Here is a 27,841-nt window from a genome sequence, read left to right on the forward strand (position 1 = left end):
AAAAAGAAAAAGTGTACTTGCAGTGCCCTACATTGATTCACCGTTTACCTCATCACTTTCAATACTTCAGTACAACACAATTCTGTGAGGTGAGGTGAGGTGAGGTGAGGTGAGGTGAGGTGAGGTGAGGTGAGGTGAGATGGGGTTTAACATTGTACTTGAGAATATTTCACTCATATGACGACGTGCATGCGTGTGTATGTGTGGCTGCTTGCATTAGCCCAGACTTTAGCTGATTTCATAGTGCAAGCTCACTGAGATACCATGCTGCAGTTAAGCATGAATATTCCGAGCTGATCAGTCATTGTTGTACCCATTAATGCCGAGCGCCAGGCAGGGACCAACAAGTACCATATTTTAACGTCTTTTGGCGATAATGACACAAAAGGGGATCGAACCCACAATTCTGTGAGATGAAGAATGTTAATATAATCCATCACTGACCTTGACAGGCTGACCCCTGGTTACAGACGAGCTGCTTACACACATAGCATGTGTGAGGACGACGAAAGGCGTAGAGCTTGAACTGATGCCTCAGAACCTTGGGTTCTTCTGGCTGAAAACACAAAATATAACATACAGATGACCACAACTACATTGTACCACATTAAATGCTTCAACAATAAGTGGTATTCAGGTAGACAGAGCACCTGTGGTAAAGAAAAGGCCAATAACACAGCTCATGCATGCTTCCCATCATTACAGACACATGTCCGATCTAAACTGATGGCTAAAATAGATCATGCCATGCAAATCATTAGCAACCCTCAATTTGCATAAATTTCTTTTGTTTTAAAATTGAGTTTCACAATGATTTATGATCACAAAGACCCTTGAGTCAGGTGAGCCAAATAGTGACAGTGCACTGAAGCGAACAGAACCATCTATTTTTTTATGATTTCATTCTTCAGAAACCAAATATCAAGTGGAATAACCTTGTCGGCAAAGCATTGATTTGTTACACAACAGACATCGGTATAATGTGTGATCCCAATTTTGGGTGTTCCCAGCCATCTTATGGCCATAACATATTGCTAAAAGAGGTAGACACCTCACTCTCATTCTGAAGTCAGAACAATATGCTGATTTGCTAAGCGTGATATTACACAGATGTAATATCCCAGAATGTCAAGTATACATTCTATACCTGTACAAAAATAATTGAAATATCACTACTTGAAATATAGCAAATATTTTGTGTGCAACAATATTTCAGTTTTAATTACATGCTTCTCACTTTGGGAAGAATATATTCAAGATATTGTCGGAAACTGAAGAAACTGTCCACCTACTGCCCTGTTTCATTTTTCAGGCTAAATCAACATTTCACACTGCTTACAACTATAAACTTGGAAAATGCCTGCTACAATGTTGGACGTGGTCATCAAAGCAAGTTGTCTATATTTGGGTCAGAAGTACCACCAACATGAACACACACACACACACACACACACACACACACACACACACACCAACTAGCCCCATTGGTCAATAAAGTCAACATCCATTACTGCTTCTGTTGACCTCTCTGTGGAACTTATTGTACCACTTCAAGGACTTGCTTTAAGTGCTGCTCATACACTAGAAATGCATCTAGAGCCCAATTAGATGGGATACAGCCTCTGCAGGTAAACAGAATTCAGAAGATTTGTTAGACACATCAAACCTGAACCCATCAAACATTACACTGTCTAAATCACATTTTCTGGCATCAGAGAAGAATCTATATATTTCCCAACAATTCCATTTAGTACAATTTTGAGTATGTTTGATCTACTCAGTCCTGAAGCTTTACCAATTGTTGTGTCTATTTTCTGGATTTTCTTGGGATGTTCGAGGCACTAATTTGTTACAAGTGTTTTTAAGTTTTTGGTTTAAGCATAATTACTCCAACATTCTGTTAGAAACAAAATGGTGTAATTGATTTTCATAAGTTGCATCCACCATAAACATTTTTATCACTGTTTGATGTCTTTGAATTTAACACATAATCACTTATTATGTGCACCTCTACCAAACTCACTACACACATATCATATATGTTTATGAAACTTGTGTAATTGCCTATATTTCAGACCAACTCAACAATAATATTCTTTTCCACTAATTCTCATCCCAAAGTCACTGTGTTTGGTCTGTGAATGGTTGTTGTGCTAGTCACATCAGTAATGGAACTTTGAAGTTATCCCCACAAGAGAAAGGAAACACATCTAATCATAAGGGCTTCACACCTTCCTGTGTCATGAGGTACAAACTAATGTCTGTTTTCTCCCTGTGGCTTCATACATCATCCAGAAAATCTCTATGGGCATACCATCAAATAATTTGTGTTGAAGAAGATCAGTCTCTCCATTGACTGCCATGGAAGTGGTCTCAGAGCATCAGTGCCATCAGAGATGACCTTGCAGATACTCTGAGCTGCCCCAGCAGCTGCCGACCCTTCTGAGGTCACACATCTCATCTGCTGCATGAAGCAGTTAGATCCCAATGATGAAGCAAGTTAAGAACCTGCTGATAATGGTGTTGCTGAACCACAGGTGTAGAACCAACACCATCCTAATGAATCCAGTGTATTTTATCTCCATTGTAATAAACACGCTGGAGTCATCATCACTTTACCTTTCACACACTGTCTACTGCAATAAACACCCTGGACTCATCAGAACTTTACCTTTCATACATTGTCTACTGCAATAAACACACTGGAGTCATCATCACTTTACCTTTCACACATTGTCTACTGTAATAAACACCCTGGACCCATCACCACTTTACCTTTCACACACTGTCTACTGTAATAAACACACTGGAGTCATCATCACTTTACCTGTCACACATTGTCTACTGTAATAAACACCCTGGACTCATCAGAACTTTACCTTTCACACATTGTCTACTGCAATAAACACACTGGAGTCATCATCACTTTACCTTTCACACATTGTCTACTGTAATAAACACCCTGGACTCATCATCACTTTACCTTTCACACACTGTCTACTGTAATAAACACACTGGAGTCATCATCACTTTACCTGTCACACATTGTCTACTGTAATAAACACCCTGGACTCATCAGAACTTTACCTTTCACACATTGTCTACTGTAATAAACACACTGGAGTCATCATCACTTTACCTTTCACACATTGTCTACTGTAATAAACACCCTGGACTCATCATCACTTTACCTTTCACACACTGTCTACTGTAATAAACACACTGGAGTCATCATCACTTTACCTGTCACACATTGTCTACTGTAATAAACACCCTGGACTCATCAGAACTTTACCTTTCACACATTGTCTACTGCAATAAACACCCTGGAGTCATCATCACTTTACCTTTCACACATTGTTTCTCTGCAACTGATCAAAAGTCCTTTTCTTGATGTAAGTGTGGTACAGATCAACATTCAAACAAGATCAACCATTTATTAACACTTGTAATGAAATCAGAATACTGTTACAAATGGATATTCTTGTTTTCCTGAGTATTAACACTACTTATACCACAAGAAGTTAATATATGGACTCGTCCCCTGTTGAAGGTACTGGGTTTGTTTCTGAATTTTTATTTTTTCTGGGGTACATATCTGTAGTACCTGTGCCCGAAACGACCCCTTCAGCCCCATTTTGTATTTGAGATGCCAAACAGTGCAGCAGGTTCTGGACTTCTAATCTTCAGGTTGTGTCATTCACAATGGACCACAAGTGAAGCAGTGATGGCAAAGTGGTGTTGGGTAACTATCATAACTGACTTGAGGCATGTCTATTGTCAATTGATGACTCACAAAAGCCACTGTAACAATAACAATAGTACAATGCAAAGCCTAGATGACAAATTCAACAATATAATAGCAGTTGCTGTGATACAAGAATCGGAGTACTGTCAAAATTTTCTTTCCTTGTTACAGATAATAAATTACCTTAAACAGATCAATATACAAATTACTAAATGCCACAAGACTTTAGTTGGTCTCACAAAAAAATTGGATTTGTTCATTATTGTTGTTAGAATGGTGAACAACACAGGGATCACTAGTCAATGGGGTTCCCACTGGAGGACTTGATTACCTCCATCTCTGCCCCCTACCATACCATCACATCCACCCTTCCTCTACATCCTTACCATAGAACCACATCCACCAACATCCCTACCATAGAACCACATCCACCAACATCCCTACCATAAAACCTCATCCACCAACATCCCTACCATAGAACCACATCCACCAACATCCCTACCATAGAACTTTATCTACCAACATCCCTACCTTAGAACCACATCCACCAACATCCCTACCATAGAACCACATCTACCAACATCCCTACCATAGAACCTCATCCACCAACATCCCTACCATAGAACCACATCCACCAACATCCCTACCATAGAACCTTATCTACCAACATCCCTACACAGAACCTCATCCACCAACATCTCTACCATAGAACCACATCCACCAACATCCCTACCATAGAACCACATCCACCAACAACCCTACTATAGAACTTTATCTACCAACATCCCTACCATAAAACCACATCCACCAACATCCCTACCATAGAGCCTTATCTACCAACATCTGTACACAGAACCTCATCCACCCACATCCCTACCATAGAACCACATTCACCAACATCCCTACCATAGAACCTCATCCACCAACAACCACATCCACCAACATCCCTACCATATAGAACCTCATCCACCAACATCCCTACCATAGAACCACATCCACCAACATCCCTACCATGGAACTCATCCACCAACATCCCTACCATAGAACCACATCCACCCAACATCCCTACCATAGAACCTCATCCACCAACATCCCTACCATAAAACCTCATCCACCAACATCCCTACCATAGAACCTCATCCACCAACATCCCTACCATAGAACCACATCCACCAACATCCCTACCATAGAACCACATCCACCAACATCCCTACCATAGAACCACATCCACCAACATCCCTACCATAGAACCACATCCACCAACATCCCTACCATGGAACCACATCCACCAACATCCCTACCATGGAACCACATCCACCAACATCCCCATGCCTACCATAGAACCACATCCACCAACATCCCTACCATAGAACCACATCCACCAACATCCCTACCATAGAACCACATCCACCAACATCCCTACCATAGAACCTCATTCACCAACATCCCTGCCATAGAACCACATCCACCAACATCCCTACCATAGAACCACATCCACCCATATCCCTACCATAAAACCTCATCCACCAACATCCCTACCATAGAACCTCATCCACCCATATCCCTACCATAGAACCACATCCACCCATATCCCTACCATAAAACCTCATCCACCAACATCCTTACCATAGAACCTCATCCACCAACATCCCTACCATAGAACCACATCCACCCATATCCCTACCATAGAACCACATCCACCAACATCCCTACCATAGAACTTTATCTACCAACATCCCTACCATAGAACCACATCCACCAACATCCCTACCATAAAACCTCATTCACCAACATCCCTGCCATAGAACCACATCCACCAACATCCCTACCATAGAACCACATCCACCAACATCCCTACCATAGACCTCGTCCCACATCCACCCATATCCCTACCATAAAACCTCATTCACCAACATCCCTGCCATAGAACCACATCCACCAACATCCTACCATAGAACCACATCCACCCATATCCCTACCATAAAACCTCATCCACCAACATCCTTACCATAGAACCATCCACCCACATCCCTACCATAGAACCACATCCACCCATATCCCCATATAGAACCTCATCCACCCATATCCCCTACCATAGAATCCCTACCTTATAGAACCACATCCACCAACATCCCTACCTTAGAACTTTATCCACCAACATCCCAATACCATAGAACCACATAAAACCTCATCCACCAACATCCCTACCATAGAACTTTATCTACCAACATCCCTAGCATAAAACCTCATCCACCAACATCCCTACCATAGAACCTTATCTACCAACATCCTAGGAACCACATCCACCAACATCCCTACCATAGAACCTCATCCACCAACATCCCTACCATATAGAATCCCCTATCATCCACCAACATCCCTACCATAGAACCACATCCACCAACATCCCTACCATAGAACCTCATCACCAACACCATAGAACCATCCACCCTATCCCTATATAGAAACCCCATTCCACCAACATCCCTACTATAGAACCATCCACCAACATCCACCAACATCCCTACCTATAGAACCTCATCCACCAACATCCCTACTATAGAACCTCACCACTATAGAATCATCCACCAACATCCCTATAGAACCTCATCCACCAAATATCCCACCATAGAACAACATCCACCCGTATCCCTACCATAGAACCACATCCACCAACATCCCTACTATAGAACCACATCCACCAACATCCCTACCATATAGAATCCTAGCATAAACCTCATCCACCAACATCCCTACTATAGAACCTCATCCACCAACATCCCTACCATAGAACCACATCCACCAACATCCCTACTATAGAACCACACATCCACCTATAGAACATCCCTACCTAGTATAAAACTCCTCATCCACCAACATCCCTACTATAGAACCTTCACATCTACCAACATCCCTACACAGAACCTCATTCACCAACATCCCTACCATAGAATCTTATCTACCAACATCCCTACCATAGAACCTCATCCACCAACATCCCTACCATAGAACCACATCCACCAACATCCCTACCATAGAACCACATCCACCAACATCCCTACCATAGAACCACATACACCAACATCCCTACAATAGAACCACATCCACCAACATCCCTACCATAGAACCACATCTACCAACATCCCTACCATAGAACCACATCCACCAACATCCCTACCATAGAACCTCTCATCCACCAACATCCCTACCATAGAACCACATCCATCAACATCCCTACCATAGAACCACATCCACCAACATCCCTACCATAGAACCACATCCACCAACATCCCTACCATAGAATCCACCACCACATCCTACCATAGAACCACATCCACCAACATCCCTACCATAGAACCTCATCCACCAACATCCCCTACCATAGAACCACATCCACCAACATCCCTACCATAGAACCACATAGAACCATCATCCACCAACATCCCTACCATAGAACCACATCCACCAACATCCCTACCATAGAACCACATCCACCAACATCCCTACCATAGAACCACATCCACCAACATCCCTACCATAGAACCACATCCACCATATCCCTACCATAGAACCCCATCCACCAACATCCCTACCATAGAACCACATCCACCAACATCCCTACCATAGAACCACATCCACCAACATCCCTACTATAGAACCACATCCACCAACATCCCTACCATAGAACCTCATCCACCAACATCCTACCATAGAACCACATCCACCACCAACATCCCTACCATAGAACCTCATCCACCAACATCATCCTACCATAGAACCACATCCACCAACATCCCTACCATAGAACCTTATCTACCAACATCCCTACCATAGAACCACATCCACCAACATCCCTACCATAGAACCACATCCACCAACATCCCTACCATAGAACCACATCCACCAACATCCCTACCATAGAACCACATCCACCAACATCCCTACCATAGAACCACATCCACCAACATCCTACCATAGAACCACATCCACCAACATCCCTACCATAGAACCACATCCACCAACATCCTACCATAGAACCACATCCACCAACATCCACATCCACCAACATCCCTACCATAGAACCACATCCACCAACATCCCTACCATAGAACCACATCCACCAACATCCCTACCATAGAACCACATCCACCAACATCCCTACCATAGAACCTCATCCACCCACATCCCTACCATAGAACCACATCCACCAACATCCCTACCATAGAACCACATCCACCAACATCCCTACCATAGAACCACATCCACCAACATCCCTACCATAGAACCACATCCACCAACATCCCTACCATAGACCACATCCACCAACATCCCTACCATAGACCACATCCACCAACATCCCTACCATAGAACCTCATCATCCACCAACATCCCTACCATAGAACCACATCCACCAACATCCCTACCATAGAACCACATCCACCAACATCCCTACCATAGAACCACATCCACCAACATCCCTACCATAGAACCACATCCACCAACATCCCTACCATAGAACCACATCCACCAACATCCCTACCATGGAACCTCATCCACCAACATCCCTACCATAGAACCACATCCACCAACATCCCTACCATAGAACCACATCCACCAACATCCCTACCATAGAACCACATCCACCAACATCCCTACCATAGAACCTCATCCACCAACATCCCTACCATAGAACCACATCCACCAACATCCCTACCATAGAACCACATCCACCAACATCCCTACCATAGAACCACATCCACCAACATCCCTACCATAGAACCACATCCACCAACATCCCTACCATAGAACCACATCCACCAACATCCCTACCATAGAACCACATCCACCAACATCCCTACCATAGAACCTCATCCACCAACATCCCCCATGAGAACCACATCCACCAACATCCCTACCATAGAACCTCATCCACCAACATCCCTACCATAGAACCTCATCCACCAACATCCCTACCATAGAACCTCATCCACCAACATCCCTACCATAGAACCACATCCACCAACATCCCTACCATAGAACCACATCCACCAACATCCCTACCATAGAACCACATCCACCAACATCCCTACCATAGAACCACATCCACCAACATCCCTACCATAGAACCACATCCACCAACATCCCTACCATAGAACCACATCTACCAACATCCCTACCATAGAACCACATCCACCAACATCCCTACCATAGAACCACATCCACCAACATCCCTACCATAGAACCTCATCCACCAACATCCCTACCATAGAACCACATCCACCAACATCCCTACCATAGAACCACATCCACCAACATCCCTACCATAGAACCACATCCACCAACATCCTACCATAGAACCACATCCACCAACATCCCTACCATAGATCCACCAACATCCTACCATAGAACCACATCCACCAACATCCCTACCATAGAACCACATCTACCAACATCCCTACCATAGAACCACATCCACCAACATCCCTACCATAGAACCTCATCCACCAACATCCCTACCATAGAACCTCATCCACCAACATCCCTACCATAGAACCTTATCCACCAACATCCCTACCATAGAACCACATCCACCAACATCCCTACCATAGAACCACATCCACCAACATCCCTACCATGGAACCTCATCCACCAACATCCCTACCATAGAACCACATCCACCAACATCCCTACCATAGAACCTCATCCACCAACATCCCTACCATGGAACCTTATCTACCAACATCCCTACAATAGAACCACATACACCAACATACCTACAATAGAACCACATACACCCTTCCATTAACATCCCTACCATCCATCCACATCCCTACCATCCACCAACATCCCTACCACGGAACCACATCCACCAACATACCTACCATAGAACCACATACACCCTTCCATTAACAACCCTACCATCCATCCACATCCCTACCATCCACCCACATCCCTACCATCAAACCACATCCGTCATTCTACCCACATCCCCATCAGATACAGGTCTCAAACACTTAATCTACTGCTGGTCTCAAGAGGCAACCCACCTGGAAGGTAAGTCTCTGACTCGGCTGATTGTGTGTGGTGTGGTTTGTCAGACGACAATGATATTGCTTAATTATTCAGTTAAATATTTGATATATTAACAAACATAGACAAACATATAGCAAATAGAAATGAGCAAGGATGCAAAAGTTCCATATACTCCTTCAGTGTTTCATTGAAAATTTCTTTCCACTGTGGCTTTCAACTGATAAGACTGTATGGCCAGCATGTTTCTGTCATGGTGACAATGATCAACTAAGCCAGGGCCTGACAGTTCACTAACTTAGCTATATGATACAACCATGTAACAAACACTGAGGCAGAAGACAGTGGGGATCACCTTTCTGTAACCAAGGGACATATACCAAGGCTGAGGCTGAACAAACAGTGACTGGAGATGGTAACTGGGCAGACTAACTGTCCTCCAACACAGTGATTGAGAAGTCTAGCCTCTGATGCTGATTAGATGGTACAAGACAATGGTCATGCAGTAGCAAATTCCTGGAGAGACTTGATATGCAATTATGTAAATTACTAATAATTACTTGAGAATTTTTGGCATCTGTGAATAATTATCGGTATTGTGTTACAGAAAGATGGCAACAGTTACTTCCTGTCGTCCTTTGTTGCAGTTACTTCCCTGCATGGTGACTTCCCTTTCAAGTCAGTTTAGATATTAATGGAATAAGCTGAGAACCTAGCAGCCACTTGTCTTCTTCACCTTACAGCAGCCTCAGTAGGAATGGTGCCACAATGTTAACACAGAGTTTTCCATTAGACTGAAACCAAGACTTTACACCACGACACCATTGCTTCATCAATGTTTTGTTGACCATGCCATGACATTGAGGCCTTTTCACAGTTTCCCTGGAAGCTGATACATTAGCACCTATCCCAATCCTTCCTGTCTGCCCATACTGAGCCCTCCGACAGCTGAAAGAATCTTGCATGTCTCATGCCTGGACAAACATGACACTTTGACATTCATACTCAATTCTTTATTCTGGACATATTCCCTGGCCCAGTCCATGTAAACAAAATAACAGAGAAAATCCTGACTAGTTGGGATTGAGCAGAAGGGACTTAGCTCCAATCAAGTGACAATAGATTACAGTCAATGAGTGAGTTTCACAGAAATCTGAAACCACTATGTCTCCAAAGATCTGCTCTTGGTCCAGTGAAATATGATCCTAATGGGCATGGGTCCTTCTCCCTGGAGACTGGTCTACGGACATGACTAATTGACCATCAAATATTCAACAGTGACCACAAGGGTTGAGCAGACTGTCCTTGCTGACCCATGTTCCATATAGGTCATGGCTGTGCCTGCAGTGGCTGATGGATCATCAAGCAATGGTTCTGCTACTTAGCATTGGTTAACTTAACCAAGGTAAATGGATTAAATATGGATGATAACCATATGGACTCCTTGACATTCATCTGATAACTGGAATATTGCTAGGAAATGTGATGTTCTATAAGGTTAATCCAACTTGTCACCTTTTCCATTAGAAACGTCACACCATTTGGTTTATATTACCAGAAGAGTTACTGATGTGGAAAGGATTTCTTTATAAATGTCTACTTTCCATTTCTGCCTTGTTCACATCAGTATGACAAGCTCCATTAGCTGTTCAATCAAAAAGATTTTCATTCAACTGCCTTTCAATACCTCATGAACTTCAAGCCAAATTGCCCATAGATGAGGAGAAACATCTCAGCTAGGTGAATTACAAGGAATTACTTGATAGTATGGATCAATCTAAATGAAATGGGATATGAAACACTATCAATAAGCAGATAAGTGAACTACGATGCGGGTCAATACTGCATCCCACAACACAGATCAGGCTGCACGTTAAACGCATAAGTAGAACATGATCACTGGATAATCTTGCCTATAGCAGCAAGTGTCTGTTCATGTGTGTTAAGAAGTTAAAGGTTAATTGCCGCTATGAACAGCATTTCAGTGACATAGTGGTCATTTGGCTATTTTAATGTGGAAGTCCATTGTAGTTACTTTTCTGTTTGTTGGTTGCTAACCTGTGCAATGAGCAATATTCCAGCTATATGACAGCGGTCAGTAAATAATTGAGTCTGGACCAGACAATCAAATCCCTGGAGACAGACCACAGATATTAACCAATTTGATGGAACTCACATTCAGCTCAGTTACTAAGCAGCCAGGGGTCACAAAAGGGCTAATACCCAACTGATCAGCATCTAGGATCTATAGGTAACAGATCAGCAATCCTTGGCACAACCTTTCATATACACAGAGTCAATACTGTTTATGCAACAGTCAGGGCAATTCTAGGTTTATCACAATAGCCTGTAAGTAACGACTCTTGAGTGGATAAACTGGTGGAAGACCAAGCCACTGGTCATGATCATACAGTGACTCAGGTCGGAAACTTTTAGCACCTGATCACCATTCGACAACTCTTAGTCGTAAGAGGCAAATAACGGGATCGGGTGGACTGGCTTGCTGACTTGGTCGACACCTGTCATCACATCCCAACTGCGTATATTGATGCTCATGCTGTTCATCACTGGATTGTCTGATCTAGACTCAATTATTTACAGACTGCTGCCATATGGTTGGAATATTGCTGAGTGTAGCGTAAAATCTAAACTCACTCACTCACACTTCAACAAAACCTGCATGACATCCTGCGGATCTCCCTCAGAGCCCATCGCTATGGCTACATTCCATCAGCTGAATGTCTTCTGTATATGATATATGTTAACAAGGCTCGTCCAATGATAGATGTATCCATACATGGTTCTTATTCACAGAGACGAAATGTGTTGATGAAATAGCATTTATCACTAGTTTTAGTACACTATAAACTGATCACGAAATTTAAAAGACTATGATATGATATAAACTTATGTTGGACAGTTTGAGGCAGAGCCCAAACGTTTTTTTCCAAATCACGAATACAACACAAAGTAGATATTGTCAGCAAAAGAGCAGCTCCATCAGCCATACTCTGGCTCTCTACCCTTTCTCTTCCTAATGGCCTGTTCAAATTGCTGCAACGCAAACTAAGTATGCTATTCAAAGGAAATAACTGGGTAACAATAACAGGAATTCAGCAGAACCTCGCTAAACTACTACTAAATGTAGTGAGAGTCTTTCCGGGGAATTCAATATTGAACGAGTACAAATTCCAGGGCTGATTCTAACATTGTCCTTACAGCTAGCCGATCACAGGCCTGCCTGAGCAAAGAATAATATTTGACTAATCGAAAGTGCCAAAGTCGACCAAATACACAGAGATCCGAGTACTATAGTGAAGTAATCTGGGATTTGACTTCTTTTCACTTTTTTCATTATCCCTGATGCATTCACAAATCTTATGAATAAATTGTCCAAAAAATAATTATAATACAGACACTGAAATTTTTTTTTAATTTTCAAGTTAAAACAAAATATCCTGAATGTGGCCTCAAAACCATTCATGAAAATACTTCCATTACATTTAAATGATATTCCTTTTCACTTCAAACTTGTTAGTTATGACCTCTTACCAAATGATTCTGATAATTCCAAAATATTTCATCATAATTTGAATTATTTTTTTTCTCTCTATATTTTTTACTCTTATTACATGTAAATGATAGAACTTTCAAACATTTTGACCATAATCTTGTTATTTCATACAAAATGATTATGATAATTCCAAGGTGTGTCATCAGTGATCATATATTTTCAGTATAATGTTTTAATTGAACAGTAAATATATGTGAGCATTTATTTGGTAATTGACTCGAAACTCACTTGTCAATATCATTTATACAAAATTTACGAAGATGTAGTGGCAAGAATCAAGTAGCTCGGAAAATAAAACCAGGTTGTGTCAACAACCGAAGGAAGCCACATGCATTTCCTGAAGCCCGGCCTGTGCAACCTGTGCTAGACCAGAGTCAGTTGGTTACAATCAGATCCAGACAAAAACAAACCTGAAACCACATGAAGAATGTTTATTGCATGACAATCTCACAAACAGGAAAGTGGGTTTCCTTTCTAAAACTAACTGTAAACATATTTCTGATACAACGAGTCTACCTGTTCTCAATGGTTGAATAAAGTAATTAACAATGATTTTACCTTTCATCTATGTGATAGTCAGCTGAAATACCTTTAACCAGTCATATGATTTGCATGTAAGCTTGTGCATAAAAAATCTACTTTGGACTTAAATTATCCTCAGTTAACAGAAACACTGTACAAGTTACTTGATTTAAAACATCCTTATGATCCAAGTTTTCACTGACCTAGATGTGGCTTGCACCTGGTGCCACATAACAGTGACAGATTGATCAAAGTGTTAGTTCTCAGGATGATCACGTCATAGCAAGCAAGTGTGACTTAAATCAGGCAATTCAAAGGCAACCAGATGAAAATATGTATTGCTTTGAGAAATACATTCCAACTAAATCTCATGAGAGCTAATCAGCAATAGTGTTTGAGCAGAGTGAATATTTGAATTAGTTATTAGTCATCTGTTTGCCCAAGAATTTTACAATTTTGGTCTGATCACATCATTCCACAAGTAGGCAAAGTGTCTTATTGGGGATGTTTGTGCAGGCTAAGCTTATTGTTATAGGGCAATAGTGCACCTGTCCACATTACACAGATCGCAAGCATCCTCCACCAGTAGCTAGCCATGGCTTTGTCAGTTTATCTGGGACTGAATGGGCTAGGGTTTTGCTTGTTAGGCCAGACAGGAATGGACAGCTGGCCACTTACAACTCATTCAATCACACTTGCTTACATACTTTTTCAAAACAAAGGGGTATTCAGTGTTAGCTGGCTGGGTGTCAGCACAGGGTATTAATGACATGTATCTTATGGCTGAAGTTAAACCAATTCTGGGCAGATCTTCACAATACTGCTTCTCTTGAATCTCATGAACTCTTTGCCTTTGAACTTCCAATTAAAAACACTTTGATGTACATCAACAACTTCCTTTGCCATATATGTATCCAACTAGTATGGCTACACTTGTGCCCAGAGATCTGTTTCTGGCAATAGTTTCTGAAAATTGAAGACTTAACATGTTTTTCAGAAATAAATCAGTTAGTTACATAAATACTAATGAATTATATATGAGGGGATCAGGTATCAATTTTCAGCAACTGAAGACCAAAGTCAAACCATGCTGCTATGGATCACCCAACATCCACATACTGCAGCTCAGGCTAAGTTGAATAAAGGACTGCAATTCCCCACTGGAGGCCCAGTGGAATATAGGAATGCAATTCCCCACTGAAGGCCCAGTGGAATAAAGGACTGCAATTCCCAGCTGCCAGGCCCAGTGGAATATAGGACTGGAATTCCCCACTGAAGGCCCAGTGGAATACAGGACTGCAATTCCCCACTGAAGGCCCAGTGGAATAAAGGACTGCAATTCCCCACTGAAGGCCCAGTAGAATACAGGACTGCAATTCCCCACTGAAGGCCAAGTGGAATATAGGACTGCAATTCCCCACTGAAGGCCAAATGGAATAAAGAAACACAACTCATTACTGAAGGCTCAGTGGAAGAAAGGATTGAAATTCCCTACAGAAAGCCAAGTGGAAAAAAAGGACTGCAATTCCCCATTGAAGGCACTGAAACAAACTGAAGGCACTGAAACAAACTGAAGGCTCCAGTGGGTTGTTACAATGTGATACAGAAACAAACTGATTACAGGACTACAATGTGATACAGAAACAAACTGATTGGTTGACTACAATGTGATACAGAAACAAACTGATTGGTTGACTACAATGTGATACAGAAACAAACTGCATGTGATACAGAAGGCAAACTAGATTGGTTGCTACAATGTGATACAACTGGTTGGTTGTTTACAATGTGAAAACAAACTGATTGGTTGATACAAGAAGGTACAATGTGATACAGAAACAAACTGATTACTGAAGGCTCAATGTTGCTACAATGTGATACAGAAACAAACTGATTGGTTGCTACAATGTGATACAGAAACAAACTGATTGGTTGCTACAATGTGATACAGAAACAAACTGATTGGTTGCTACAATGTGATACAGAAACAAACTGATTGGTTGCTACAATGTGATACAGAAACAAACTGATTGGTTGCTACAATGTGATACAGAAACAAACTGATTGTTTGCTACAATGTGATACAGAAACAAACTGATTGGTTGCTACAATGTGATACAGAAACAAACTGATTGGTTGCTACAATGTGATACAGAAACAAACTGATTGGTTGCTACAATGTGATACAGAAACAAACTGATTGGTTGCTACAATGTGATACAGAAACAAACTGATTGGTTGCTACAATGTGATACAGAAACAAACTGATTGGTTGCTACAATGTGATACAGAAACAAACTGATTGGTTGCTACAATGTGATACACAGTATCACAGAACAGCCAGTATAGCAGCACCGATGTGCCTCCAACACCGTCTGTGCAAAGTAACAACATCATTAAGTGTTCCAGAGATCTGTGTCGGTGGTTTCTCATGTCTGTTCTATTCTGGACACGCTTGTTATTTTAAAGAAGATAAAAAAGACATCTGATTTCCTGACCTAGCACATGATAACACTGAACTAGCTTCACCTGTCAAACACACACAAACAACAGAGATTTACTGTCTTCAGGAGGACCTGCCATCATGCCATATTTTCCTTCACAACCAAACAGTTTATCTATGGCTGTATTCTGCAGTGAAGACTGTCCCAAACCTTCTCATCATAGCAATACTTGACAATTACTTAAGCAGTGGTCCAGTAACTAAAATCATATTGGCAAAATGGCTTTTCAGTCTTGTGAGACTTCCACGTACACAAAAACATGAGGGTTACTTGACAGTTTGGGGGAAATTAAAAGAAAGTCCCATCTCTATATTTCTAATTTAAGCAGACATTTAACAATGTTTTATAAAAAATTAACATTAAATATTGACTTTTTCAAAGGCCAGAACAATTAATTTAATTCTTTTACAGATTTGTAGGAGATGGGAAAGAGATTATCTTTGATCTTATGGAATCCATTTGTATCCCCATTAAACAAGGGTGTGTTCAAATTCCTTGAAGGATGACGATATTTTTATATCTTCCAAAGCATTGCCAAATGATAAATGATAATAGGTATTTTTTTTTCAAAATTAGTTATTTGTCAAACATTTTTTTTTTCAAAAAAGTTGAACAGACGAAAGATCCCAAATAATTTCCTATTAAAGATAGATAAGACAAAGCAGTATGGAATGGTTGTGGCTCAAGTAGAAGTGTTGACCTGGAGTGGTAGATATGGCTGTTATACACTCCACATGGTGATACAGCAACCAGATTCCTTCCGAGAAGAGGATGGAGACATCTGCAGACACAACATGCATATTAGCATTGTCAGGGATGTTCCTCCAAGGCAATTCAAATACATGTGATCTCAAGGCATATTCGTATCTCCATTCAGCCTACGGTAACCAAGATACAAATCTCAGATACCATAAATCTTGTACCTCATTCCAGAGATTCACAGACATTTGACTTAGACTTGTGTTGTTGGTTGTATAAATCACAGTTATATCACAGCACCCCTTTGACATGAAGGCACAATTACAACATAGCAACCAAGTTCACAGCATATTTCTTGTACCAAGTAATTGATAACAAATTTTCCTGTGGTTAGCAAACCTATAGTGACCAGTGGCCAGATGAAAGGTATACACACAAAGGTCAAATGGGCACTGAAGTGATAGGACAGAGCACCATGAGCAAACAATATTCCCTCTATATGTAGGAGGAGAATAGACTGAATGCCACTTCCAACACCTGACATATTTATTTCACACATCCATGTCAGTCAATGAAGTCATTCATGCCCATTTCAATAACAGGCTTTAAAGTCTTATATACCTGGGTAAGCCTTTGATAATGATCTTCAAGCGAAAATCTTCAATTTATTACCTCTAGCAGAAATGGTAAAGATGTAAATGAAATAATGGTCACATTTTAAAATCACCAAACAGAAAATATTGTAGCTGAACAAAACTGTATGTATTTTAATTCAGTTTATTAAGTAAACCTACAAACTGTTTAATAGATAATAAATTTAAGTCATTACTTTATTGATTCTTCTCTAAAATACAACAGCTATCTTAACCCAAAAAGTCGAGCCTTCAAGTGCATTCTCTCTAGTAATGAGAATCCTGCCCATAACCCTGTTTATTGTCTTTTCCCTACAAGTGTTTTATAGGAGTCACATGAAAGCACTACAATCTTCTTTACATTTTCTTCCATATTTCAATAGTATGGGGAGAGGCCTATTCTTTCCCTGCGATGACAAAGACCTCTAACCTTGTGCTATATTTACAATGTAAACAATAATATCGCCATGTGCTTCATTTCAGCGGGAAGGAGAGAGAAAGCTGAACCACCAGATACTGGCTGTATTGTCGACATTGATCAGGATGGGGTCTGATGAACTCAAAATTGGATAAAATCTTCATTTTGGCACACTGTTTATTTTGGTTTTTAGATGAAACGAAACCAGAAAATACTGAATGTCCATGGGTGGATTTGGGGAATATTGATAAAATCTGCCTCCAGCTTTCATTTGATTTCTATGAGTGTGTGATAGAGGCCAGAAATAAATAGAGGGTCTCTCATCTTCCTTGACAGCCAACTGCTCCCATTGCACGTAACAAAATGCATCCTTAATATTCCAGATATCCTTTGACAATAAGTTCAGCATATTGATCTATGATAGTTTCATGAAACTATTTCATATTGACAAAAGCAAGATCATAAAAACACAATTTGTAAAAAAATACAAAATTCTTCACTTTATGATCCCGTAAGCCTTACAAAGTTTTATTAAACATCTAAGAACAGTTATTGCAAAAAAATCAGGAAAATAACAGTCTTCATATTATCTAAGATGTATTCACATTTCACTATATGAAATAAACCACAAGCTATAAGCTATCCTGTGAGCATATTTACAAATTGTTCAAGTCAACAACCATTGAGCTAAACACAAGAAGCAATCCAAACAGGTTGGTCATGACACAAGCATTCAACATGCAACCTGGAATCAGCATAGCTAGCAAAGACAACACATCATGTTAATTTCACACAAAACATCTAAAATCAAACAGTGGCATGAAATCGGGGACTGACAGAATGAGCCGGCAGCCACATGATGAGGCATTTAAATTCCTCATTACTATCTCCGTGAAGGCTGTTCTTGCCAGATTACTGAACACATGCAAAGGTACCTACCTTTATAACTCTCCGCCTTCTTGAAAAGTATTTTTAAATTTTTCCCAAAGCATCCATGGATTTTTAGGCGACCCATGCTTAAAGCATGGCATGCCTTGAGTTGGTTTTCACACAATGGATAGCACTGAGGCCAATTCGTGCTGTTTTGGGGACCGTCTCAAAGTACTGGAAGTCAATTATTGGGAAAGTGTGTGCTGTGATCCAATTATTGTTGATGAAGTGAAACAGGATCGCTGACGGAGGATTTCCAGGGGTCATCGTATGTGCAGGAAGGGTCAGGTACGATTACAGTGATCAAAAGGCAGTCATTAGCGCTTTGTAAAGATAATAGCACCGGAATGGGAGATTTACTAAGAAAACTGTATGGAAAAATGATGCTTTGCCTAAGAAAATTGTTTGAAGTTACCTGTGAATTATCCCAGTTGATACAATTTGCTGTGATATTAACAGGAATGTGCCCCTGGTCTCTATGCTTAATTGTAGGGATTCCCAATGTTTAGCCTTCACATCAGGCCCAGACACCTTGCTACAGTTTCACAGGCTAATTCTAATTGCAGGTCATTTGTATGGTACTCATCAGCAGCTTGGCTGATAAGTGAAACACAAGTTTTGTCCAGTAATAATCAATACTTCATGTTCATGGAAGCAATTAACATTGAATTTATTTTATTTTACATTCAAAATATTCTTTTTGCTGTATCATTAAAATAATTTCTTGTAAATTATTTATAAAATAAAAACTGAAAAGTGTAGCATAATTTTCACTTATCTTTAACATTTCTTTGTTTTCATTCAGTGGGTTTAAAACCCTGCCTAACAGTTGTATAGTACATTTTTAAATTTAATCTAGACTTCAGGTTTTGAAACAACATGGTAAAGATATTATACTGTCCTAAGAGGTGAAATATTTATTCAAAGAAAGTTTGATGAACAGCCCTCTTGTTCCAGTTATGCCCTTCACTATTCAGCTTCCGAGTGTGAATATTTAAAAACATTATTTAGAAGTACAAATGATCCATTTCGCACAAAAAGACCCCCAGCAATGTAAGCAGTGAACTTTACTGGGGTGTGTCACAGGTCTTCATATGGCCCTCATCTACATGAAAGAAACAAATCCCTTGTGCCCATTAATGAAAAGTGATTTTGTATACACTTAGGCATTTCAGTTGCTTTCTTTATATGAAAAATATGGGCACTTTGATTACAAATTCAGCAAATGTGAGGATTTCTTTGAAATCTCTCTACTGGTGGTATACCACTGGCAGTCTAACTGCCTTCACTAAGTCTAAGCAGGGAGACATTTGTAACCATATAACATCTAAATTAGTCAGGTAAAAGTACCTGTGACGTTTTGTTTATAGTACTGAATGGTGATGATAATTACAAAGATAAGTACAATACTTAGTTCATCATTAACATTATTGTAAAGTTCCAAAAATAGATTTTTCAGTCAGAAACATCTTATATGTCCTATTTACATCTATCAAGGCCAGACCAATTTTATTGTTTTACGGATCCACCGGTCGTATTTTTTCAAGAACAATAAAACAAATAAAAATTAATTTTCCCCACTCAAAAAATAAAAGTTTAATATTGTTATTGGCCAAAAATGTAAATGTGCAAGAAAATGTATTTAGAATGTTTTTTGCCTCACATACATTTCATAAATTGCCAAAAGTAAAATACTTTTAGTATTTAAAAGGAATATTACTTTGACTGGTGATTTTTATTTTTATTTTATTTACCTCCTACCTTTAGGTTTTCTGAGGAAAAAATCTGTAAAACAAGAAATAAAATTGGTCTCGCCTAAAGAGGAATTAAAAACAAAATTAGAATAAAACTATCAGATTTTTTTCCACTTGAGATCTCCCCTAAAGTTCTTGCTCAACGATCAATTTTTTGTGTAGCCAGTGATAGAAGGACCCAGGCATACCAGTGCACTCTGGCTGGCCAATTGATAATACAAACACCAGTGTTGAGTCACGGCAAACCTACAAGCCACAGACTACTATCTTCGCCTAACCTTAAATCTCAAGAAAAAATGGAGAAACATTGTAGAATCATGAAGGCTACTTTCTAGCACTGTGACTGAGGTGTGTAAGACACACATTCAAATTACAGAAAAGACAGAAAGGGAGACACGAAACTGGTGAAGTTGTCATTAGCCTGGTCCTGTTTAGAGTTCAGGTGGGTTAATCAAGAATTCTTGTGTACATATCTTGTTAATTGTTTAATACTTATAACACATAATATCTGTAAATGTTGGTCAGTTTATATACAAGGAAATAGAACAGAAGGAAAATATAAACAGGAAAATCAATATTTATTCAAACCAAATCAAAACAAACTCATGAAAAACACTGACAGAAGGAAGGAAAGCAAAAGGTAAAGTAATAAAACATCATCTACATTATATTTTGAATAAGTAACAAGATAATGTTTAATGACTGAATACTGACATAATACTTTTAAAATTGATAAAGGGCAATGACACTCCTCAAAGCATCCTGCCTGTGACAGTAAGAAAGAAGTAGGCCAGCACCCTATAGAGGAATCACATACTCTTTTCCTTTGCTACTGAAATCGAATTCCAATAAAATGGCTAAAAACCTTGCTGGAGTCCGTGTTACAACAAAGGACTTTGAAGGTCTGATTTCTTTATGTCGATATGCAAATGACCGTAAAATTATGGGCAAAGTCCCTCGGCTGTTTTATTTCCATGTTTGATTCCTGAAATGATTTCTTTGAAAGACGTAATATGAAGCACTATTGATCCCCTGGGTCACACCGCGGAAAATGACCCATTTGTCGCAGCTGGGTCGTAATAGCTTGGGGGAAGGGGTATTTTATCAGTTATGGATGTTAGTCAATGAAATGGTACAATCTTATTAACGGCTTTAAACAGATTCTAAACAGTTAAACTGTCAGGCATCAAATGTTCATATTAATGATGAATCAGTAGAGAATTAAGAATATGAGGATTGAAGCTGAATATAGAATTACTACATCATTATAAAGCAGAATTGAACATCATTTGTAAAAAATATCTGATCAATTTTCTGAAAATAGGCCAAAGATTTTTTCCCTTTTGAATGTCATATTTCCACATTGCTGTCCACATAATTACGGCCATTACACAAGTAATTTTTGTGTTCATTCAGGAGCTGTTTATTCTCTCCAAGATAATATAGGATATCACGTAGGCCAAATTACGAGGTATCAGATAGTCATTTCTCTGTCAACTTGAAATGGATCCTTCCATAGTTTGGCAGGAGTCTTTATTCAACTATCAATATGTTTGATGAAGCTTTGATGAAGCTTTTACGAAACTGTATGTCAGATCAGTCATTGTCCCTAGCAGTACTTAAAGCTGTCTTTATATATTGTACCCTTCTAGACAATTGTATACATGTAACATCAAAATTACCAGATGGCCGCCAGCACGTACCAAATGATACAAAGCAAACATTCACCAGAATCCTCAAGAAATATCTGATGAACAATGTTTGTGCCACAAAAAATAACCACTTAAAATGTGTGTCCCTTTCCCCGAACAAAATTATTTTTCCTTCTGTTGAGCCCTATAATGTAAAAGTCCTAAATAAAGCAAGTCTAGATTTCCATCATCTCGGGCTCTAGTTCAGTTTAAGTCAACATACTTGTTTCACTCATGTCATATATTTTCAGAGATGAGGCGTTAGTCTACCAGTTAAGCATGGAAGTTAATTTCTGCCAGGTGTTCTTCACACCATTAGCTCAGAAGGGGTAATGTCAGAGGTTTCTAACAGGAACTGGCGGAGGTGATAAGATATCCCCATTGGCTATTGGTGGGGCCAGGGTCAGTTCCAGAGAGGCTTCTGATAATTTACTTTTTCTGGCATCTTGTTATCTGCTACAGGCTACAATCAGGAGCAGTTTGTCTGGCTACCTCCCAGAGTAAGGCCTTCCACCACAGTTGTTAGTGTGAGGATGGTTGGAGCTGTCACAGTCCTAGCTACCTGTGAGAGGTTAGTGTGAGAATGGTTGGAGCTGTCACAGTTCTACCTACCTGTGAGAGGTTAGTGTGAGAATGGTTGGAGCTGTCACAGTTCTACCTACCTGTGAGAGGTTAGTGTGAGAATAGTTGGAGCTGTCAGTCCTAGCTACCTGTGAGAGGTTAGTGAGAATGGTTGGAGCTGTCACAGTTCTACCTACCTGTGAGAGGTTAGTGTGAGGATGGTTGGAGCTGTCACAGTTCTACCTACCCGTGAGAGGTTAGTGTGAGGATGGTTGGAGCTGTCACAGTTCTACCTACCTGTGAGAGGTTAGTGTGAGGATGGTTGGAGCTGTCACAGTCCTACCTACCCATGAGAGGTTAGTGTGAGGATGGTTGGAGCTGTCACAGTTCTACCTACCTGTGAGAGGTTAGTGTGAGGATGGTTGGAGCTGTCACAGTTCTACCTACCTGTGAGAGGTTAGTGTGAGGATGGTTGGAGCTGTCACAGTTCTACCTACCTGTGAGAGGTTAGTGTGAGGATGGTTGGAGCTGTCACAGTCCTACCTACCCATGAGAGGTTAGTGTGAGGATGGTTGGAGCTGTCACAGTTCTACCTACCCATGAGAGGTTAGTGTGAGGATGGTTGGAGCTGTCACAGTTCTACCTACCTGTGAGAGGTTAGTGTGAGGATGGTTGAGCTGTCACAGTCCTACCTACCCATGAGAGGTTAGTGTGAGGATGGTTGGAGCTGTCACAGTTCTACCTACCTGTGAGAGGTTAGTGTTGAGGATGGTTGGAGCTGTCACAGTCCTACCTACCCACCTGTGAGAGGTTAGTGTGAGGATGGTTGGAGCTGTCACAGTTCTACCTACCCATGAGAGGATAGTGTGAGGATGGTTGGAGCTGTCACAGTTCTACCTACCTGTGAGAGGTTAGTGTGAGGATGGTTGGAGCTGTCACAGTTCTACCTACCTATGAGAGGTTAGTGTGAGGATGGTTGGAGCTGTCACAGTTCTACCTACCTATGAGAGGTTAGTGTGAGGATGGTTGGAGCTGTCACAGTTCTACCTACCTGCAAGAGGTTAGTGTGAGGATGGTTGGAACTGTCACAGTTCTACCCACCTATGAGAGGTTAGTGTGAGGATGGTCAGAGCTGTGGCAGAGCTAGCAGTAATTATATTCAGAAAGCAAATAAGTATTTCATACAGGATTCACCCATTTAAGTTTATCCTCATTCATAAAACCCAAACCCAACAAAATCTGAATGTCCCCTGGCCTTGCTCCAATAAGAGCATGCCCCACTCTCTGACCCACTATCATTCAGATCACTATGATAGAACAGCAAGGAACTTAACACCAAACAATATCTTTATAGGCATTTAGAGTGAGTGGGTGAGTGAGTGAGTGAGTATGGTTTTATTCCGCCTTAAGCAATATTCCAGCAATATCACAGCAGGGGACACCAAAAATAGGATTTACACATTGCACTCATGTGGAGAATCGAACCCATGTCTTTGGCTTAACAAGGGCTTTAACCACTAGGCTACCCCACCGCCCCTAATGGCATTTAGAAGATGGATGTAATTTGCAACAATGAATATTATAGATAATAGCTTCATCAGGTGATCCACTCCCTGGTGGGATGAAGATGCTGACATGAAAGGCATCACACTAGTCAACTTGGTCATTCAACAAACCTATGAACAGAAGACTAAAAGATATGGGCAGGTTTTCACGGAGCACCAATTAATTTGTCGCCTGAATGCTTTCATCTGAGCATTCCCCACTGAACGGAAGAAGGACCCGGTGACATGGTCATCTTCCACTACATAATAGAACTGATCAAGCAGCCAAGTCCGATATGATTAATTTTCTCGGTCCTTATCACATCAATGCAGAGCAGGAAATTGACAAAGATACATAATAGGATAAGGTACAGATCAAGGATCTCCCCCTTACCCTGAATGTAAACATTGTCAGCATACACAACACAGCATCTACCCTGGAGTGGTTCGGTGAGGTGGAATTACTTGTACTGACACAATGTCCAGAAAAGTTGACTCGAATTACAGTTGATATAATGCAGTAAAAATATCTAATAATGTTCTGATCAATATTCAAGTACGTTTTATGTTAAACATAAATCTAATACTGTCAACAAGCAGCATATTCCTGAAAGAAATTGAGAGCACAATATGGTTTGTAAACGTGGGAAGACAATCTGCTGGAGCCACTAAAATACTTCCTGGTCATATTGGAAAACTGATGGGATAATCAAGACAAATAATGAAGGCAAGCATCCCTTATCACCCAATTCACCAAGGTTCACTATATGGTCTGGGTAATACAAGAAGCCATCAGGATGGGCACACGCCAGTTTACTAAATTATTTGGATAACAAGAGTTAGTGTCTCTTGAGTGAGGCAAAATGATGGAGCTCATGGGCAGTCACGGAAGTCAAAGACACTGATATGGCTGATCAAGGCAGCTGCTGACCAGTCACTGACCAGTGTCTTTATCACTGGACATATAGTACTGCACAAGGCAGAGGGAAGGAGCTTGTCAGCTACAGCACTCTCAGGGTGTGTGAGTGGTGACTCTGGTAGAGTCAATGTCTTCATTTGGTAGTAGTTTTCAGTGCTAACTGATAAACATACTGAGTGCAAAGTTGTATCTGGAAAGGACATAAGTGACCCTTTGACATCATCTCATAGTAGAATACTAGGAAATGAAAAATAGGGTAAAATCATTCTCAAAAGAGTGGACAACCCTATTTCTTCATATCATTTCCAAAATTTCATCAACATGTATTGTCGCTGAAGGGGTTGTTGTCGGCACGGGTACTACAGATGTATACCCCAGGTACGTTTCTGTATACAGAGATGTACCCTAGCCAAAATCAGAATACAGAAACGTACCCTTGGACGATTTCATTCTGCATTATGGAGTTTTCTTCATCGGAACGGTCATACTGTTGTATTAGATGCCTTTGATATCGTTATATAAGAGTATCACAGTAATGAATATGTAAGAGTATCACGTAACGAATAACGCATTACCACCACTGCTAATCAGCTGAACGGGAACAACTACATACGGTTTCGGTTTTGGGTTGAGGAATATGGACTCGTCCGTCATTTAGGGTACCAGGTACATTTCTGTAGTTGGTCTTTGTTTAGGGTACATGTCTGTATACAGAAACGTACCTGGGGTACATATCTGTAGTACCTGTGCCGACAACGACCCCTTCAGCTGTATTGTCTGTTGGACAATGCCATGATGAGGTGGTGTATTACTCAACAACACCAGAAGCATTCTTGGGTACATGCAACTTGAAACTTCCAAACCCTCAGCTCGGCATTTGTACAGATGTTGTACTAAATAAGTTATCTCCATTGCCTGGATTGTATTTACTTACAAAATACAGGATCATCCCATTTCCATAAAATGAACATAATCAATTTTCTTGGTATCTAATTGTCAACACTGCACTAAATGTCACTTGCAGAATGAAAAAACATGCTTTCCGAAAGTTTCCAAACTGTTAATTTTAATCAGATTTATTATAATCTGCAATATTTGCTTTGCCCCTTGAATCAGCTCTGCACATACAATAAAGGAACAATGGCTGTTGCTGCATGAACAAATTAGCAGGCCGTGCACACTCCAGTCCCCCACATGCAGCCAGCTCAAGGGGAAACCCCCACAGCAGTACTGTAATTAACTCACTGGCCCATGCTTCAGTGAATCCTCGACTCACCTCTTGAAACATGCTCAAATCAAAATAATTGTGGGAGAAGGAGAAAATAATAATGCTTCCATTTAGAGAAGCTGGAAGGTGATGTGCTCAGTCCAGCAGGTCAGTTCAATAACTGGAGACTCTGGAGATGTAACCCATGTTGAACAAATATGCCCGGAGATGCTGGTCAGTCATGGAAGTATTTATGCCACTTGTCATGAGCATGAATTATTAAAATCTGAGTCATTAACATTCCTGACCCTCCTCAGTATTGGCAATATCACTGAAGCATTGTTGGTGTTGGTTGTTGGAGGAAATCACAGAAGCTTCTCAGTGTTGGTAGAAAACAGGTATCAGCAGCATCCGTGAAGGTTCAACAGCATTGGCAGTAGGACAATATCACAGAAGATTTGTCAGTATTGGCAGTAGGACGATATCACAGAAGATTTGTCAGTATTGGCAGTAGGACGATATCACAGAAGTTTTGTCAGTATTGGCAGTAGGATGATATCACAGAAGATTTGTCAGTATTGGCAGTAGGACGATATCACAGAAGTTTTGTCAGTATTGGCAGTAGGATGATATCACAGAAGATTTGTCAGTAATGGCAGTAGGACGATATCACAGATTTGTCAGTATTGGCAGTTATCACAGAAGTCTCATCAGTATTGGCAGTAGGACGATATCACATAAGATTTGTCAGTATTGGCAGTAGGACGATATCACAGAAGATTTGTCAGTATTGGCAGTAGGACGATATCACATAAGATTTGTCAGTATTGGCAGTAGGATGATATCACAGAAGGCTCATCAGTATTGGTAGTAGGACGATATCACAGAAGATTTGTCATTAATGGCAGTAGGACGATATCACAGAAGATTTGTCAGTAATGGCAGTAGGACGATATCACAGATTTGTCAGTATTGGCAGTTATCACAGAAGGCTCATCAGTATTGGCAGTAGGACGATATCTCATAAGATTTGTCAGTATTGGCAGTAGGACGATATCACAGAAGATTTGTCAGTATTGGCAGTAGGACGATATCACATAAGATTTGT

General features: G+C 40.5%; 1 protein-coding gene across 1 annotated transcript in view; it reads right to left on the minus strand.

Moving 5' to 3' along the window:
* LOC124253949 (tensin-1-like) overlaps window positions 1–27,841 on the minus strand; it is a 253,052-nt gene that overhangs the window by 157,322 nt on the left and 67,889 nt on the right. Inside the window, 1 exon segment of the mRNA XM_046687798.1 lies at window positions 445–556. Within this exon segment, the coding sequence (XP_046543754.1) occupies window positions 445–556 (112 nt within the window).

This window comes from Haliotis rubra, unplaced genomic scaffold, assembly GCF_003918875.1.
Source record: "Haliotis rubra isolate DU_JTF1 unplaced genomic scaffold, ASM391887v1 Scf56, whole genome shotgun sequence".
Classification (NCBI taxonomy): Eukaryota; Metazoa; Mollusca; class Gastropoda; order Lepetellida; family Haliotidae; genus Haliotis; species Haliotis rubra.